Here is a 17136-nt window from a genome sequence, read left to right on the forward strand (position 1 = left end):
GCGCTAATTTAACTGGTAATTGCGCGGTCATGCAATGTTGTACCCAATCCTTTTTTTCCCACAAATAGAGCTTTCTTTTGATGGTATTTGCCCCTGCAATATTTTTTTTTGCGATATAAACCACAAAAAAAATAAAATTTTGAAAAATATATATATTTTCTACTTTTTGCTATAAGAAAAGTCCAATAAACTCAATTTTAGCCATACATTTAGGCCAAAATGTATTCAGCCACATGTCTTTAGTAAAAGAAATATCAATAAGTGTATATTTATTGGTTTGCGCAAAAGTTATAGCGTCTACAAACTAGGATACATTTTCTGGAATTTACACAGCTTTTAGTTTATGACTGCCTATGTCATTTCTTGAGGTGGTAAAATAGCAGGGCAGTACACCCCCCCCCCAAATAACCCCATTTTGGAAAGTAGACACCCCAAGGAAGTTGCTGATAGGCTTGTTGAGCCCATTGAATATTTTATTTTTTTGTCACAAGGTATGAAAAATGACAAAAAAATAATTGCACAAAGTTGTCACTAAATAATATATTGCTCACACATGCACTGAGTATTTGTGGAATTGCACCCCAAAATACATTCTGCTGATTCTTCTGAGTACGGGGATACCACATGTGTGGGACTTTTTGGGATCCTAGTCATGTACAGGACCCCGAAAACCAAGTACCACCTTCAGGATTTCTAAGGGCATACATTTTTTATTTCACTCCTCACTACCTATCACAGTTTTGAAGGCCATAAAATGCCCAAATAGCATCCCCCCCCCCCGCTGACCCCATTTTGGAAAGTAGACACCCCAAGCTATTCGCTGAGAGGCATGTTGAGTCCATGCAATATTTTATATTTCGCCACAAGTTGCAGGAAAATTACAAACTTTTTTTTTTTTGCACAAAGTTGTCACTAAATGATATATTGCTCAAACATGCCATGGGAATATGTGAAATTACACCCCAAAATACATTCTGCTGCTTCTCCTGAGTATGGGGATACCACATGTGTGAGACTTTTTGGGAGCCTAGCCATGTACAGGACCCAGAAAACCAATTACCGCCTTCAGGATTCGCCGCAAGATCACTTTTATCGGTGGCGGGAGAGGCCCCGCCCTCCTGCCACGATCCGGTGCCCTCCACTGCTCGGCAGCGGTGGAGGTGATCGCATCTTGTCTACTGCTTGGTACGGTGACGAGTGAGGGGAAGATGGCCTCCACCCGTCTCCATACAATTTCTGGGCAGAAACGACGTCAAAACGTCACTTCCGCCCACAGCTCTTAAAAGGGCTATTTTTTTTTAATTATTTTTTTTTAAATTACATTTTTGTTTTTTTTATTATTGCATTTTAGTGAAAATATGAGATCTGAGGTCTTTTTGACCTCAGATCTCATATTTAAGAAGACCTTTCATGCTTTTTTCTATTACAAGAGATGTTTACATTCCTTGTAATAGGAATAAAAGTGACAATTTAAAAAAAAAAAAAAAAAACTGCGTAAAGATAAAAAATAAAAAGGTAAAATAAATAAGAAAAAAAAATGTAAACGCGCCCCGTCCCGACGAGCTCGCATGCAGAAGCGAACGCAATCATGAGTAGTGTCCGCATATGAAAATGGTGTTCAAACCACACATGTGATGTATCACCATGATTGGTAGAGCGAGAGCAATAATTCTAGCCCTAGACCTCCTTTGTAACTCAAAACATGCAACCTATAGAATTTTTTAAACTTCGCATATGGAGATTTTTAAGGGTATAAGTTTGTCGCTATTCCACGAGCGGGCGCAATTTTGAAACATGACATGTTGGGTATCAATTTACTCGGCGTAACATTATCTTTCACAATATAAAATATAAAAAAAATGGGCTAACTTTACTGTCGTCTTATTTTTTAATTCAAAAAAGTGTATTTTTTCCAAAAAAAGTGCGCTTGTAAGACCGCTACGCAAATACGGTGTGACAGAAAGTATTGAAATGACCGCCATTTTATTCTCTAGGGTGTTAGAAAAAAAATGTACAATGTTTGGGGGTTCTAAGTTATTTTCTAGCAAAAAAAAACCTATTTTTAACTTGTAAACAACAAATCTCAGAAAGAGGCTCGGTCCTTAAGTGGTTAATATTACAATTGTACTTTTATGGTAACATAGGCAGACTAATCAGACTAGTCTAATCAGGACTCAAAAGAATCCAAACGTACTGAAAACATTATTAGTGCCGTGTGCACAGTGAGGGCAATGTGCAATACATACAAAATAGAATACAATTACATACAGAACTTACATTTCCATTACAAGTGTAAAGTAATCTGTGAATTACTTAAATTTAACCTCTCTGTGCATTTGTTGAGAACACCAATGAATTGAAATTTACTCAGAGGTGTGCCATTAGAATGTAGAAAAAGATGTCCTGTACTATCCGGCCTTACTTTAACCACTTCAGCCCCAGAAGATTTGGCTGCTCAATGACCAAGCAATTTTTTGCGATACGGCACTGCGTCGTTTTAACTGACAATTGCTTGGTCGTGCGATGTTGTATACAAACAAAATTGATGTCTCTGGTTTTTATTTTTTGTGCTATAAACAATTTTGAAAAAAGAACGACAATTTTTATTACTTTTTGCTATAATACATATCCAAAAAAATATATAAAAAACAAATATATTCATCAGTTTAGGCCGATATATATTCTTCTACATATTTTTGGTAAAAAAAAATTGCAATAGGCGTATATTGATTGGTTTGCGCAAAAGTTATTGCATTTACAAACTATGGGATAGATTTAGGGACTTTAATTTTTTTATTGTTTTTACTAGTAATGGCGGCGATCTGCGATTTTTTTTTTTTTGCTGAACTGCAACATTGCAGCAGACAAATCTGACCCCAAATGACACTTTTTGGGGACCAGTGACATTATTACATTGATCAGTGCTATAAAAATGCAGTGATCAATGTAAAAATGACACTGACAGGGAAGGGGTTAACACTAGGAGGCAATCAAGGGGTTAACGGTGTTCCCTGGGTGTGTTCTAGTGCCGCGTACACCCGATCGGACATTCCAACAACAAAATCCACGTTTTTTTTTAGGACGGATGTTGGCTCAAACTTGTCTTGCATACACATGGTCACACAAATCTTGTCGGAAATTCGGAACGTCAAGAACGCGGTGACCTACAACACGTACGACGAGCCGAGAAAAATTAAGTTCAATAGCCAGTGCGGCTCTTCTGCTTGATTACGAGCATGCACGGAACTTTGTGTGTCGGAATTGTGTACACACAAGCGGAATTTACGATGACTGATTTTGTTGTTGGAAAATTTGAGAGCCAGCTCTCAAATTTTGTGTGACGGAAATTCCGATGGAAAATGTCTGATGGAGCCTACACACGGTCGGAATTTCCGACAACAAGCTCCCATCGAACATTTTCCATCAGAAAATCCGACCGTGTGTACGGGGCATAACTGTGTGGAGGATGGGCTGGCAGGGACATGATGACTGCGAACAGAAGATCTCTGTCATGTCATCTGCCAGAATGGGGAGCTGCCTTGTTTTCAAAGGCAGATCCCCATTCTGCCTCTGTGCTAGGTGATTGCGGGTCGCCGACGGACATCGAGTCTGCCGACCCGCGGGCACGCTCTCGCAGATTGCAATGGGTGCCCTCCCGCTATCATGCCTGAGCGCGTCACCACGTACAGCTACAGCGTTTTGCGCAGGAGAGCCGACCTGCCGCCATATAACGACAGTGGCTGGTCAGAAAGAGGTTAATATACTTCTTCCATATAAAATACATTTAATAATAAATTAATCACTTAAGCCCCGGACCATTTTGTTGGCCAAAGACCAGAGCACTTTATGCGATTCAGCACTGCGTCGCTTTAACTGACTATTGCGCGGTCATGTGACGTTGCTCCCAAACAAAATTGACGTCCTTTTTTTCCCACAAATATAGCTTTCTTTTGGTGGTATTTGATCATCTCTGCGGTTTTATTTTTTGCGCTATAAACAAAAATAGAGCGACAATTTTGAAAAAACGCATTATTTTTTACATTTTGCTATAATAAATATCCCCCAAAAATGTATAAAAAAAACATTTTTTTCCCTCAGTTTAGGCCGATACGTATTCTTCTACATATTTTTGGTAAAAAAATCACAATAAGCGATTATTTATTGGTTTGCGCAAAAGTTATAGCGTTTACAAAATAGGGGATAGTTTTATGGCATTTTTATTAATATTTTTTTTTTAATAGTAATGGCGGCGATCAGCGATTTTTATCGTGACTGTGACATTATGGCGGACACATCGGACAATTTTGACACATTTTTGGGACCATTGTCATTTATACAGCGATCAGTGCTATACAAATGCACTGATTCCTGTGTAAATGACACTGGCAGTGAAGGGGTTAACCACTAGGTGGCAGTGTAAGGGTTAAGTGTGTCCTGGGGGTGTGTTTCTAACTGTTGGGGGGCGTGGCTGTGTGTGACACATCATTGATCTCTGCTCCGGTCACAGGGAGCAGAGATCAGTGTCAGTGTCACTAGGCAGAACGGGGAGATGCTTGTTTACATCAGCATCTCCCCGTTCTTCCTCCCCGTGAGACGATCGCGGGGATCCCTGTGGCGATCGAGTCCGCGGGACCCGCAATCCGGCTCACGGAGGTCCCGGCCAGCGCGCACGCGATGGCGCGGCGGCAAATTTAAAGGGACATAGCTGTACGCCCATTTGCCTGTCCGTGCCATTCTGCCGACGTACATCGTCGTGCGCCGGCCGGGAATTGGTTAATGATGACAGAGTTGTATTCATTTGCATCCTTTATCTCTGCGTGGATTGAGAACAAGCACTTTATCTGTATGATGTAGATACTTGCCAGCACACCAAGGATCAGCACAAGGTGGCGTCCAAACGGTTTAATTTATTGCATGATCACAACACAAAAAGCAGTTTATCTGTCTCTGGATTTTAGCTTTGGATATACTGTTATAAAAAATAAAGTGCCACAAAGATTTCAGTCTGCAGCAGGAAATGAATCCTTAGACATATTACATCCGAGGGATCTGGACAACATAGTAACCATTAGTCACAATGTATCTCTGTATCTCTGTGTCTAGGTGTTCCGTGACATGACTGGGATTCAGAAGTAGAAGAAGTAGAAGAACTAAGACCGAGCAAAAAGATGGAGGAGAAATGGATAAAATCCTCCAAAAGATTCCTTAAGACAAAGAGAAGAACTTTCAGCCCCGGTAATCACTTTTTGTTTTTTATTTCTCGGATCAGTTTTAATGAAATATGACAAATTTTATGGAGCATCAAATACTGAATACTTCTACTAATCCATTTAATGTGTTGATATTTGATGCAAGGTCATCTATATTTTCTAATTGCTATGTATCAGATTTTTCCAAACAGGGTGTATTCAGATTCCTTCAAGGGGTGCCTTGGCAAAATGCCAAAAAAAGATACACAAGCCAGCGAGTGTTTCAAGTCTAATGATCAGTGTTGCTGGCTACAGTGTTGCCAACCTACCAGATTGAAATTTACTGACACAACACCCAACATTTACTGGCACTGCCAAGTTTTTACTGGCATTTCCAAAAGTTACATAATTACAGTTTTAAGTGCAAATTTCAATATATAGGCTACAAACAAGTACAATATACAATTAGCATATATTGTTAAGCAGTTAAGCCCGATTCACACAGGGGCAACACGACTTCAACGCGACTTTGCAACGCGACTTCAACCCGACTTCAACACGACTTGTGGATCCGACTTTCAATGAACGGGGATCCGACTTGGATCCCCGCCACTGTGTTTGGTATGAATCTTTAGGGGGAACTCCGCGCCAAATTTTAAATAAAAATCCGGCATGGGTTCCCCCCCCAGGGGCATACCAGGCCCTTGGGTCCGGTATGGATCTTGAGGGGAACCCCCCTACGCCGAAAGGACGGCGTGGGGGGTCCCCCCAATCCATACCAGACCCTTATCCGAGCACGCAGCCCGGCCGGACAGGAATGGGGGTGGGGACGAGCGAGCGCCCCCCCCTCCTGAACCGTACCAGGCCGCATGCCCTCAACATGGGGGGGTTGGTGCCTTGGGGGAGGGGGGCGCGCTGCGGCCCCCCCCCACCCCAAAGCACCTTGTCCCCATGTTGATGAGGACAAGGGCCTCTTCCCGACAACCCTGGCCGTTGGTTGTCGGGGTCTGCGGGCGGGGGGCTTATCGGAATCTGGGAGCCCCCTTTAATAAGGGGGCCCCCAGATCCCGGCCCCCCACCCTATGTAAATGAGTATGGGGTACATGGTACCCCTACCCATTCACCTAGGGGAAAAAAGCGTCAATAAAACAAACAGTACACAGGTTTTTTAAAATAATTTATTAGGCAGCTCCGGGATCTTCTTCCGACTTCGGGGGTCCTCTTCCGACTTCGGGGGTCCTCTTCCGACTTCGGGGGTCTCTCCGCCGTCTCCTCCCGGTGTCCGCATCTTCTGCCGGATCCTCCGCTATCTTCTGCAGCTCAATTGCTAGCGGTGGTCCGGACTTCTGCCTTCTTCTTTTCTTCCAGAGATGTTAACACGACGCTCTCTCCAGCTGGAATGGTCTCTGAACGCTCCGCAACGGACTTATATAGGCGGTGACCCCGCCCCCTTATGAGGTCACTGTCCCAGGGCATGCTGGGGCTGTGCCGTCATAAGGGGGCGTGGTCATCACCCGGTGACCACGCCTCCTAAAACGTCACAGACCCAGCATGCCCAGGGACTGTGACGGCATAAGGGGGCGGGGTCACCGCCTATATAAGTCCCTTGCAGAGCGCACAGAAACCATTCTGGCTGGGGAGAGCGTCGTGTCAACATCTCTGGAAGAGAAGAGGGAAGAAGATGATCCAGAGGTCCGGACCACCGCTGGCAAAAGAGCGCCAGAAGATAGCGGTGGAGCCGGCAGAAGATGCGGACACCGGGAGAAGACGCCGGAGAGACCCCCGGAGTCGGAAGAAGATCCCGGAGCTGCCTAATAAATTATTTTAAATACCTGTGTACTGTGTTTTTTATTGACGCTTTTTTCCCTAGGTGAATGGGTAGGGGTACCATGTACCCCATACCTATTCACATAGGGTGGGGGGCCGGGATCTGGGGGCCCCCTTATTAACGGGGGCTCCCAGATTCCGATAAGCCCCCCGCCCGCAGACCCCGACAACCAACGGCCAGGGTTGTCGGGAAGAGGCCCTTGTCCTCATCAACATGGGGACAAGGTGCTTTGGGGTGGGGGGGGCCGCAGCGCGCCCCCCTCCCCCAAGGCACCAAACCCCCCATGTTGAGGGCATGCGGCCTGGTACGGTTCAGGAGGGGGGGGCGCTCGCTCGTCCCCACCCCCATTCCTGTCCGGCCGGGCTGCGTGCTCGGATAAGGGTCTGGTATAGATTGGGGGGGACCCCCCACGCCGTTTTTTCGGCATAGGGGGTTCTCCTCAAGGTCCATACCAGACCCAAGGGCCTGGTATGCCCCTGGAGGGGGAACCCATGCCGGATTTTTATTTAAAATTTGGCGCGGAGTTCCCCTCAAGATCATTTGAGCACAAGTCGCATGCCGAAGTCGGATCATGCGAGACGGCGATCCGACTTCAATGATAGTCAATAGGCTGAAGTCGGATCAAAGTCGGATCAAAGTAGTACAGGGAGTACGCTCTGAAGTCGGAGCGACTTCAGTAGTGTCTATTAAGACGCTAGCGTTAACTCCCATTGAAACTATTTCTGGAGCGACTTGGGGCGACTTGAGGACGTACAAGTCGGATCCCAAGTCGCCCCAGTGTGAACCGAGCCTAAAGTGCAGCGCAAAAAGAACTGATACAAAATAACTTTTTAGAAAAAATGTTTCAAACTAATTGAGTAAACAAATACACCATTAAAAGTCCATAGAAAATAAAGCAAAAAAATATCTTCTGGTAATATCCAGGATGGTTACTTGTCTGCAGATCTAATAAATAAAAGCAAGTGGATCCCCTTACCAGATTAGATGGACCCCTTAATTACAGGGGGTCTTTAGGGCATCAGTAGACAATTACTCTGTTAGATGTCATCAGCAGGAATCAAACTTCAGATGTCCCAGGATCCGAGTCGGCTGTGAGATCCTTGCTCACACTGCTCAGCTGGATGACTTCTGCAACACACTGATGTCCCAGGATCCGAACAAACTGTGAGGTCCGTGCTCTATTAACAGCAGTGATCCCCAGCGTGAAGAGATAAAGAAAGAGAGATCTAAGGGTACTCCGTATGGGATCTGTTAAAAAAGTTTATTAAAAGGACACAAATAAAAGCGCTCAGCAGCGCTGTATTAAAATAAGCGGTAATTCATTGCAGAGGCTTTCTTGCAGTAAGAGCTGTCTGTCCGTGACAGAACAGCTGATCTCTTGAGATGGCTGCGGGCGATGTCAGCGGTAATGCTCAACCCCCGTTGACGAAGTCCCCAGTGACGTAACACCGCGTACTTCTGACTCACTTCGCTACGGCAAACTGAGCCAAAAATGGGAGCGGGTACCTGTCAAAACCAGGTACCCGGTCCCCCCACGTCCCCAAAAAGGTGCCAAATGTGGTAGCGGAGGGGGAGGAGGCAGACAGGCAGAGCTTCCCCTTTTGAGTGCAGCTCAGCTTTAGGTAGATGTTAAGTTAAAAAACATATTTCCTATTTTATTTTCGATGTAGTAAAAAAGTAGTTCGGGGACAGGACACAGGAGGGCAGGAAATTAGAATGGGCGGGCACACACACACATGAAATTGACTCTCACAGTGACACTGGAAGCAGATGATGATGACACCTCACCGACATGACATGTCCCCTCCTGAGTCACAGTGGCAGTCTGTCTCCAGTCCAAACAACACAGACAGTCCCGCTCCCAGCATGCCTTGCTCTTGTCCCACAGAGCCGCACATGAGGTTTCCGGCCATTATGCTAAGCTCCCTTGCACCATGACATCACACGACACACTCAGGCACCACCTCCACCAGACCTGACTTTGACTAGGCCATTCCAGCACATTTAGGCTTAACCGCTTGCCGACCGCCTCACGCAGATATACTGCGGCAGAAGGGCTCGTACAGGCAAACTAATGTACCTGTACATTGCCCTTTAAGAGGCAGCCTGCATGCTCGCCCGCGCCAGGCTCCGTGAGTCTGGTCGCGGGTCCCGCGGACTCGATGTCCACACGGAGAGGAAGAACGGGGAGATGCTGATGTAAACAAGCATCTCCCCGTTCTGCCTAGTGACAGGACACTGATCTCTGCTCCCTGTGATCGGGAGCAAAGATCAGTGATGTGCCACATGTAGCCACACCCCCCCATAGTTAGAATCACACCCCAGGACACACTTAACCCCTACACTGCCCCCTAGTGGTTAACCCCTTCACTGCCAGTGTCATTTACACAGGAATCAGTGCATTATTATAGCACTGATTGCTGTATAAATGACAATGGTCCCAAAAATGTGTCAAAAATGTCCGATGTGTCCACCATAATGTCGCAGTAACGATAAAAATCGCTGTTTGCCGCCATTACTAGTAAAAAAAAATTCTTAGTAAAAATGCCATAAAACTATCCCCCATTTTTTAAACGCTATAACTTTTGCGCAAACCAATCAATAAACGCTTATTACGAATTTTTTTTACCAAAAATATGTAGAAGAATATGTATTGGCCTAAACTGAGGAAAAAATGTTTTTTTTATATATTTTTGGGGGATATTTATTATAGCAAAATGTAAAAAATATTGTGTTTTTTTCAAAATTGTCGCTTTTTTTGTTTATAGCGCAAAAAATAAAAACCGCAGGGGTGATCAAATACCACCAAAAGAAAGCTCTATTTGTGGGGCAGAAAGAACGTCAATTTTGTTTGGGAGCCACATTATTGCACGACCGCGCAATTGTCAGTTAAAGCGACACAGTGCCGAAATCGCAAAAAGTGCTCTGGTCTTTGGCCAGCAAAATGGTCGGGGGCTTAAGTGGTTAATCGACACAGGACGTTTTTAAAACCTCTCCTGAATGATTTAACTTGACAGATAGTAACCCACTTTTTTGCGGTGTTTACATGCCACATTTAGCGTTGTTTTGCCGCATTTAGGTTTAGAAGCGTGTTTTTTTTTTTTCAAAATAGCCAAAAATGAAAAACGCCTGTAAACGAAACGCGGCTAAATGAGAGTCACTGAGAATGACTATAAACAACCCTGTGTACATGTACTGATAAGATAACATAGAGGAGAGTTCAGGAGCAGTTGAAAAAAATGCCCAACTGCTCCTAATCGTCCGTTTAGCAGCAGCAGTGTACATGCGGCCTTACATGTTTCCCCTAAACCACTCAAGTGTTGCTTTAGCAGTGTGTTTGGGGTCATTGTCCTGCTGGAAGGTGAACCTCCGTCCTAGCCTCAGATCACACACAGAGTGGTACAGGTTTTGCTCAAGAATATCCCTGTATTTAGCACCATCCATCTTTCCTCAACTCTGACCAGTTTCCCAGTCCCGACTGCTGAAAAATATCCCCACAGCATGACGCTGCCACCACCATGTTTCACTGTGGGGATGGTGTTCTTTGGGTGATGTCATGTGTTGGATTTGCACCAGACATAGCATTTTCTTTGATGGCCAAAATGTTTTTTTTGTGAAATGGTAGGGGTATATTTGTACCCCATTGCCATTTCACACAGGGGGGGGGTGCCAGGATCTTGGGGGTCCCCTTGTTAAAGGGGGCTTCCAGATTCCAATAAGCCCCCCGCCAGCAGACCCCCACAACTACCAGGCAAGGGTTGTGGGGATGAGGCTCTTGTCCCCATAAACATGGGGACATCCTCCCCCTGTTGAGGGCATGTGGGCTGGTATGGTTTAGGAGGGGGGGCGCTCTCTCATCTCCCCCTCTTTTCCTGCAGCCTGTCAGGTTGCGTGCTCGGATAAGGATCTGGTATGGATTCTTAGGGGGACCCCCCACGCCATTTTTTAAAATTTTGGCGCGGGGTTCCCCTTAAAATCAATACCAGACCTGAAGGGTAATAAGATTTAACTGTAGATACACTAAATATCTCCTAAATGTGCACCTTTTTAGAAGATATTTACTTTAGTAGCAGCCGGTCATGTCACCTGTACGCATGTGCACTGTGCTCTGAATGGATGGTGCTGTCCATTCAGAGCTCTGGGCCGTGACTCCCATGTACATGTACAAGGAGTGAGTTCTCCACACTTGGCCATTCAAACGCCTGAAGCCTGTGAACCTAAAAAGGAAGACTGGATGAAAATGGAAGCCCTGGCAGAGGTGACAGCGCATGCTGGAGGACTTTATTTTAAGGCAAGTCTGTCATAATTGTGAGGGGGTTAGCTCAGCAGCGGGTGTGTGTGACCCCGTGGATGGGTTCACTACACAAAAAATTGGGCACAGCAAACAGAGAAGGTGAAAAAACAAAGGTGTGGTTTATTTACACTATTTACAATGGTCCAAAAAGAGCAAAAAAAGAAAAACCATGAAAATAAATCCTTGCCAACTTGGCCACATACTACACACAGGTTTCCCTGGCTATCAGCTAGGTGCAGCCTTGTGCTGTCCCCAGCACCTACTGTATCTCGCTGCTAAAGAGGCTTGCCACACAGGCGTTGTCTCATCACCACACAGAAAGGGATCACACCCCCCAGTCTAAACAGGCACAAAACTGGTTCCAGGATGGAGCAACTCCCTTTGCTTGCTGGGAGTTTTTGTAGAGGCCTTAAAGCGGAGGTCCAGCTGAAAAAAAATTGTTTTAAAAGTCAGCAGCTACAAACACTGTAGCTGCTGACTTTTAATAAGCACACTTACCTGTCCAGGGTGCCCGCGATGTCGAGCCCCCCGAGGCTCATCCATCCGTCGGATTGGGTCCTGGCGCCGCCATTCGAACTAAGGGAAACAGGCAGTGGAGCCTTCCTACTGCGCATGCGCGAGTCGCGTGGCACTTTGTGAATGGCCGGCTGTGTTGTGGGACACACACAGTTCCCAGAACACAGCACGCCCCATTCCCCAGAAGACAACGCGAGGAGGAGAAGAATGAAGATCACCGCGGAGTGGGAAAGTGGCAGATTAGGATGATCTGCCTAGCAACAGCCATTTCTGGTAAGTAAGACAGCTGAGCTCTGGGGAGTCGGCCGGGAGATAACAGCTGCAGAATGTAATGGAATAGGGTGGCTGCTCTCTACTCTTTCTCCTTGTGGTTTTGCCACCTCACCTTCAGTTTCCTCCTCTGCTCTATCTGGCACCCAAGTCACATCAGTGACCTCATCATCATCTCCTCCATCTTCATCATTACCACTGGAGACAACTTGGCAATACGCTGAGGCTTGGGGAACATGAATGCCAATTTGTCTACCAGTGTTCCTCCCTCTCTCTAGGCTCATGTTCCTGTCATCCTCCTCAACCTCAGAACCAACATCTGAATCCAGTAATGGGTGGGCATCATCAAGGAGCAAGTGGCTGACGTTGTGGTCAAATAGCTCAGCTGACTCCCCAATGGCTGATGTTGGAGCTATGGCAGGAATAGATGTGGACAAGGAGGGACTGTACACTTGTCTCTGCTTGTGTGACAGAGGATGAGGGGGATAAGGAAAGTTTAGTAAGCCAGTCCACTACCTCCTCTGCATGCTGTGGCTGGATAGCACGTGCAAACTCACTAAACAGAGGAAATGATGCCCTGCCTGGGGAATGACCACCACGTCCAGCTTTGCCTGTGGACACATTTTTTGCTGGCCCCCTTACATTGCCAAGGGAATGTCTGCCTCTCCTTGTTGTCTTCCCAGACATTATTGGGAGGGAGGGGGCGGTGCTTATAAGCAAATTTAAAGAAGAAGTTGAAATGTGTACGTGGATGCACTTTAATCAATGTAAAGAGGTGTTTGGTGCCCTTTAATTTGAATACTCACACTACACAGACACACTCCATGGATACCCTATAATATACTGCAATATAATGTGCCAAACATACAGAGATGCACAGAACTATATGGCATTAAACTGGCAGTAACGCACACAAAAGTAAATGGTGTTAAACTGGCAGTAATGCACAGAACTATATGGCATTAAACTGGCAGTAATGCACACAAAAGTAAATGGTGTTAAACTGGCAGTAACACACAAAACTATAAGGCGTTAAACTGGCAGTAACGCACACAGAACTATATGGTGTTAAACTGGCAGTAACGCACACAGAACTATATGGCGTTAAACTGCCAGTAATGCACAAAACTATATGGCAATAAACTGGCAGTAATGCACAAAACTATATGGCATTAAACTGGCAGTAACGCACAAAACTATATGGCATTAAACTGGCAGTAACGCACAAAACTATATGGCATTAAACTGGCAGTAATGCACACAGAACTATATGGCGTTAAACTGCCAGTAATGCACAAAACGATATGGCATTAAACTGGCAGTAAACACAAAACTATATGGCATTAAACTGGCAATAACGCACAAACTATATGGCGTTAAACTGGCAGTAATGCACACTGAACTATACGGCTTTAAACTGGCAGTAACACACACACAGAACTATATGGCATTAAACTGGCAGTAATGCACACAAAACTATTTGGTGTTAAACTGGCAATAACGCACACAGAAGTAAATGGCGTTAATCTGGCAGTAACGCAATCAAATAGACAGTGCTCAACCGTCACTACACTGACGCTATCTGAACTGTCCCTACTCTAGCACTATGCAAAGCTGAATGATGGTCCTCCTCACTACACTCACACTATCCATAGACTGGCACTAAACTAACATTCTACACTGACAATTGAAGCAAAATAGCACAATATAGCACACCAACTAACTAATAACACTGAACAGAGCCTTGCTCTATATCTCTCCTTGCCAAAATCACACTGAAAATGGCTGCCATTGAAAGAATACTTTTATACTGTGGGGCAGGAATGAGCCATGATTGGATAAAGTCATGATGATGGTGTCCAATCATGACTCTGACAGTGCTCTGTGCCCTCATTGGCATACATATTGTTTAAATATTGATATGTGCACTGTTTAGCACTGAAAACAGTCTTTTTAGGTACTTTTTTTGCAATGCCAGTAAAAAATGTGGCACTGTCAGTAAATGTCATGATTTTCGCCAGTAAAAAATTGGTGTCGTTTGTAAATGTTGCCGTCCTGCCAGTAAATTTCACTTTGGGAGGTTGGCAAAACTGCCCCATTAACACAGACAGTGTTGACAGGGGAATCCCTCCTGCCAAGCCATTGCATTCTCCCTGTGGGGGTGGGGGAAGCTGCCCTCACTGGAAGAAGACAGTGATTATTGCTAGGGGCTATACCAGCCACTAGTGATAATCATATGTAAAATCTGGCAGGCTGGTTGCACCCAAGTTGATTGATCAATCAACTTGGTACATTTAGCCTGCCTATACATGGTTTGAATCTCAGCCATTTCCTTCTGAACTGGCAGAGATTTGAACCATCTATGGCCAACCTTTGGTGCTGTGGGTGATGAATAGGTTGTCAGATGACAGAGAAGCAGCATGCATGATCCTCTATCATCTAACATCTTATCCATCACCCACACACCTAAAGGGCTTTATTGTAATTGAATCTTTGGTTCCTGACCACACCCACCATCACAGTCCTAATGAATGGGGAGGCACTTTCCCAAAAACACATTGCCTTTGCTTACCACCTGTAAACTGTGGTTTTCAATAAATATTCTACATAATAACTTCAAGTGTGACAATCTTCTATACTGAGCGTGCCTCTACACCCATGTGGGGTGAATCTGAGGGCAAATATCCCCAGCAGAGTCACTATGAATTACTAAAATTGGGGAGTGCAAGATCTGGTGCAGCTGTGCAGAGAAACCAATCAGCTTTCATTGTCAAAGCTTAACTGAACAAGCTGATGTTAGAAGCTGATTGGCTACCATGCAGAGCTGTACCAGATTCCGAGTGCTGCAGTTTTAGTAAGACCCCTTTCACACTTGGCCCGAGTGCTCTCACACTGGGGCAGTGCATTTGCAGAACAGGGAAAAAAGTCCTCCAAGCAGCATCTTTGGGGCCCTGCCCATTGAAATGAATGGGCATCACTTTCAAAGTGCCGTAAAAGCGATTTGAAAGCAGCGCTAAGCGGCATGTTTAACTCTTTTTTTAACCCATTCTGGGGGTTAAGAGTGCCCCGCGAGTGGCGCCAAAGTGCCACTATAACAGGGGTAAAACTAGCAACGCTTTTCCACCAACGCCTGCACCACCCCAGTTTGAAAGGGGTCTAAATATCCCCCTAGTGGCTCAACTTACAAAGCCAACACAGAAGGATAAGAAGACTTATTTTAACCGCTTGCCGACCGGCTCACGCCGATATACGTCAGCAGAAGGACACGTACAGGCATATTAACGTACCTGTACGTTGCTGTTTAAGAAATGGTTTGCGGATGCGTGCACCCGCATGCCGCGAGCTCTGTGAGTGTGATCACGGGTCCTGCGGACTTGATGTCCGCGGGGATACCCGCAATCGTCTCACGGAGAGGAAGAACGGGGAAATGGCGATGTAAACAAGCATTTCCCCGTTCTGCCTAGTGACACTGATCACAGCTCCCTGTATTCGGGAGTTATGATCAGTGTCGTGTCACACATAGCCCCTCCCCCCACAGTTAGAATCACTCCCTAGGACACACTTAACCCCTTCACTACCCCCTAGTGGTTAACTCCTTCACTCCCAGTCACATTTACACAGTAATCAATGCATTTTTATTCGCACTGATTGCTGTATAAATGTGAATGGTCCCAAAATAGCGCCAAAAGTGTCCGATCTGTCCGCCATAATGTCGCAGTCCCGATAAAAATCGCTGATCGCCGCCATTACTAGTAAAAAAAAAAATTATTAATAAAAATGCCATAAAACTATTCCCTATTTTGTAGATGCTATAACGTTTGTGCAAACCAATCAATGTGCTTATTGCGATTTTTTTTTTTTTACCAAAAATATGTAGAAGAATACGTATCGGCCTAAACTGAGGAAAAAATGTTTTTTCATATATTTTTTTAGGGATATTTATTATAGCAAAAAGTAAAAAATAATGCGCTTTTTTCAAAGTTGTCGCTATTTTTTTGTTTATAGCGCAAAAAATAAAAACCGCAGGAGGTGATCAAATACCACCAAAAAAAAGCTCTATTTGCGGGAAAAAAAGGACGTCAATTTTGTTTGGGAGCCACGTCGCACGACCGCGCAATTGTCAGTTAAAGCGATGCAGTGCCGAATCGCAAAAAGTGCTCTGGTCTTTGGCCAGCCAAATGGTCTGGGGCTTAAGTGGTTAAAAGGTGGCAGTTATCATAAGTCCATAGCTATAACTGAGAGCCTTTTCCTTGTGCTAGCACTTTGTGAATTGAGTCTAATGCATGATAAAATCCTGACAGAGGATATAACCCTCTCCCTCTATAAAAAAAGAGGGTTATATCCTAACTCTTGATCTGAGGCCTGCATGGAAAGTAATGTTAGAGATTAAATTATCATTGAAACTTTTACATACCATATTTTTCGGCGATTAACACGCACGAGCGTATAACACGCACCTTAATTTTAAGAGGGAAGATTCAGGGATAAAATTTAATTTTAAATAAAGAACTTTAAAGCAAAATAGGGGTCAGTGCCCATCAATGCAGCCTTATCAGTGCTCATCTGCAGCCTCACCATTGCCCAATAATGCAGCCTTATCAGTGCCCATTAACTACTTGCCGACTAGCCACCATAGTTATACGGCGACAGGCTGGCTCCCCTACGAGAATTGGCAAAGCTGTACGGTGGGCACTTTTGAAAAATTATGTTTATTCACATTTTTTTAAACATACATACAAGACAGAACATAACTTGTATACCAACCCCCCTAACCCCTACAACCTCCCTCCACCCCCTCCAAAGCCCCCCCCCCCCCCCCCCAGCTCATGCAACAATCCATTACATTATATGAACATATTCAATTCCATGACTTTGGTGACAGTAACCATAAATTCTTACACCATTCTAACAAGAAAAAAAATCTTCTACCTGGTCACACCTAGAACTTTTAATATAACTATAGTTTCAATCGGGTCCTAACATCTACAGCCTCTATGCTAAAGTCTCATTGACATCAATCCAGCACTGCCACACCTTCT

At 44.8% G+C, this 17136-nt stretch overlaps 1 protein-coding gene across 2 annotated transcripts in view; it reads left to right on the top strand.

Moving 5' to 3' along the window:
* Positions 1 to 17136, top strand: part of LOC141133608 (NACHT, LRR and PYD domains-containing protein 3-like) — a 219622-nt gene that overhangs the window by 11025 nt on the left and 191461 nt on the right. For both annotated transcript variants that reach the window (XM_073623085.1, XM_073623084.1), the window contains exon 2: positions 5104 to 5235. In XM_073623085.1, the coding sequence (XP_073479186.1) occupies positions 5169 to 5235 (67 nt within the window). In that variant the 5' untranslated portion in view covers positions 5104 to 5168. The remainder of the gene's footprint in view (positions 1 to 5103; positions 5236 to 17136) is intronic.

The sequence above is a fragment of the Aquarana catesbeiana genome, linkage group LG03 (genome assembly GCF_042186555.1).
Source record: "Aquarana catesbeiana isolate 2022-GZ linkage group LG03, ASM4218655v1, whole genome shotgun sequence".
Taxonomy (NCBI): domain Eukaryota; kingdom Metazoa; phylum Chordata; class Amphibia; order Anura; family Ranidae; genus Aquarana; species Aquarana catesbeiana.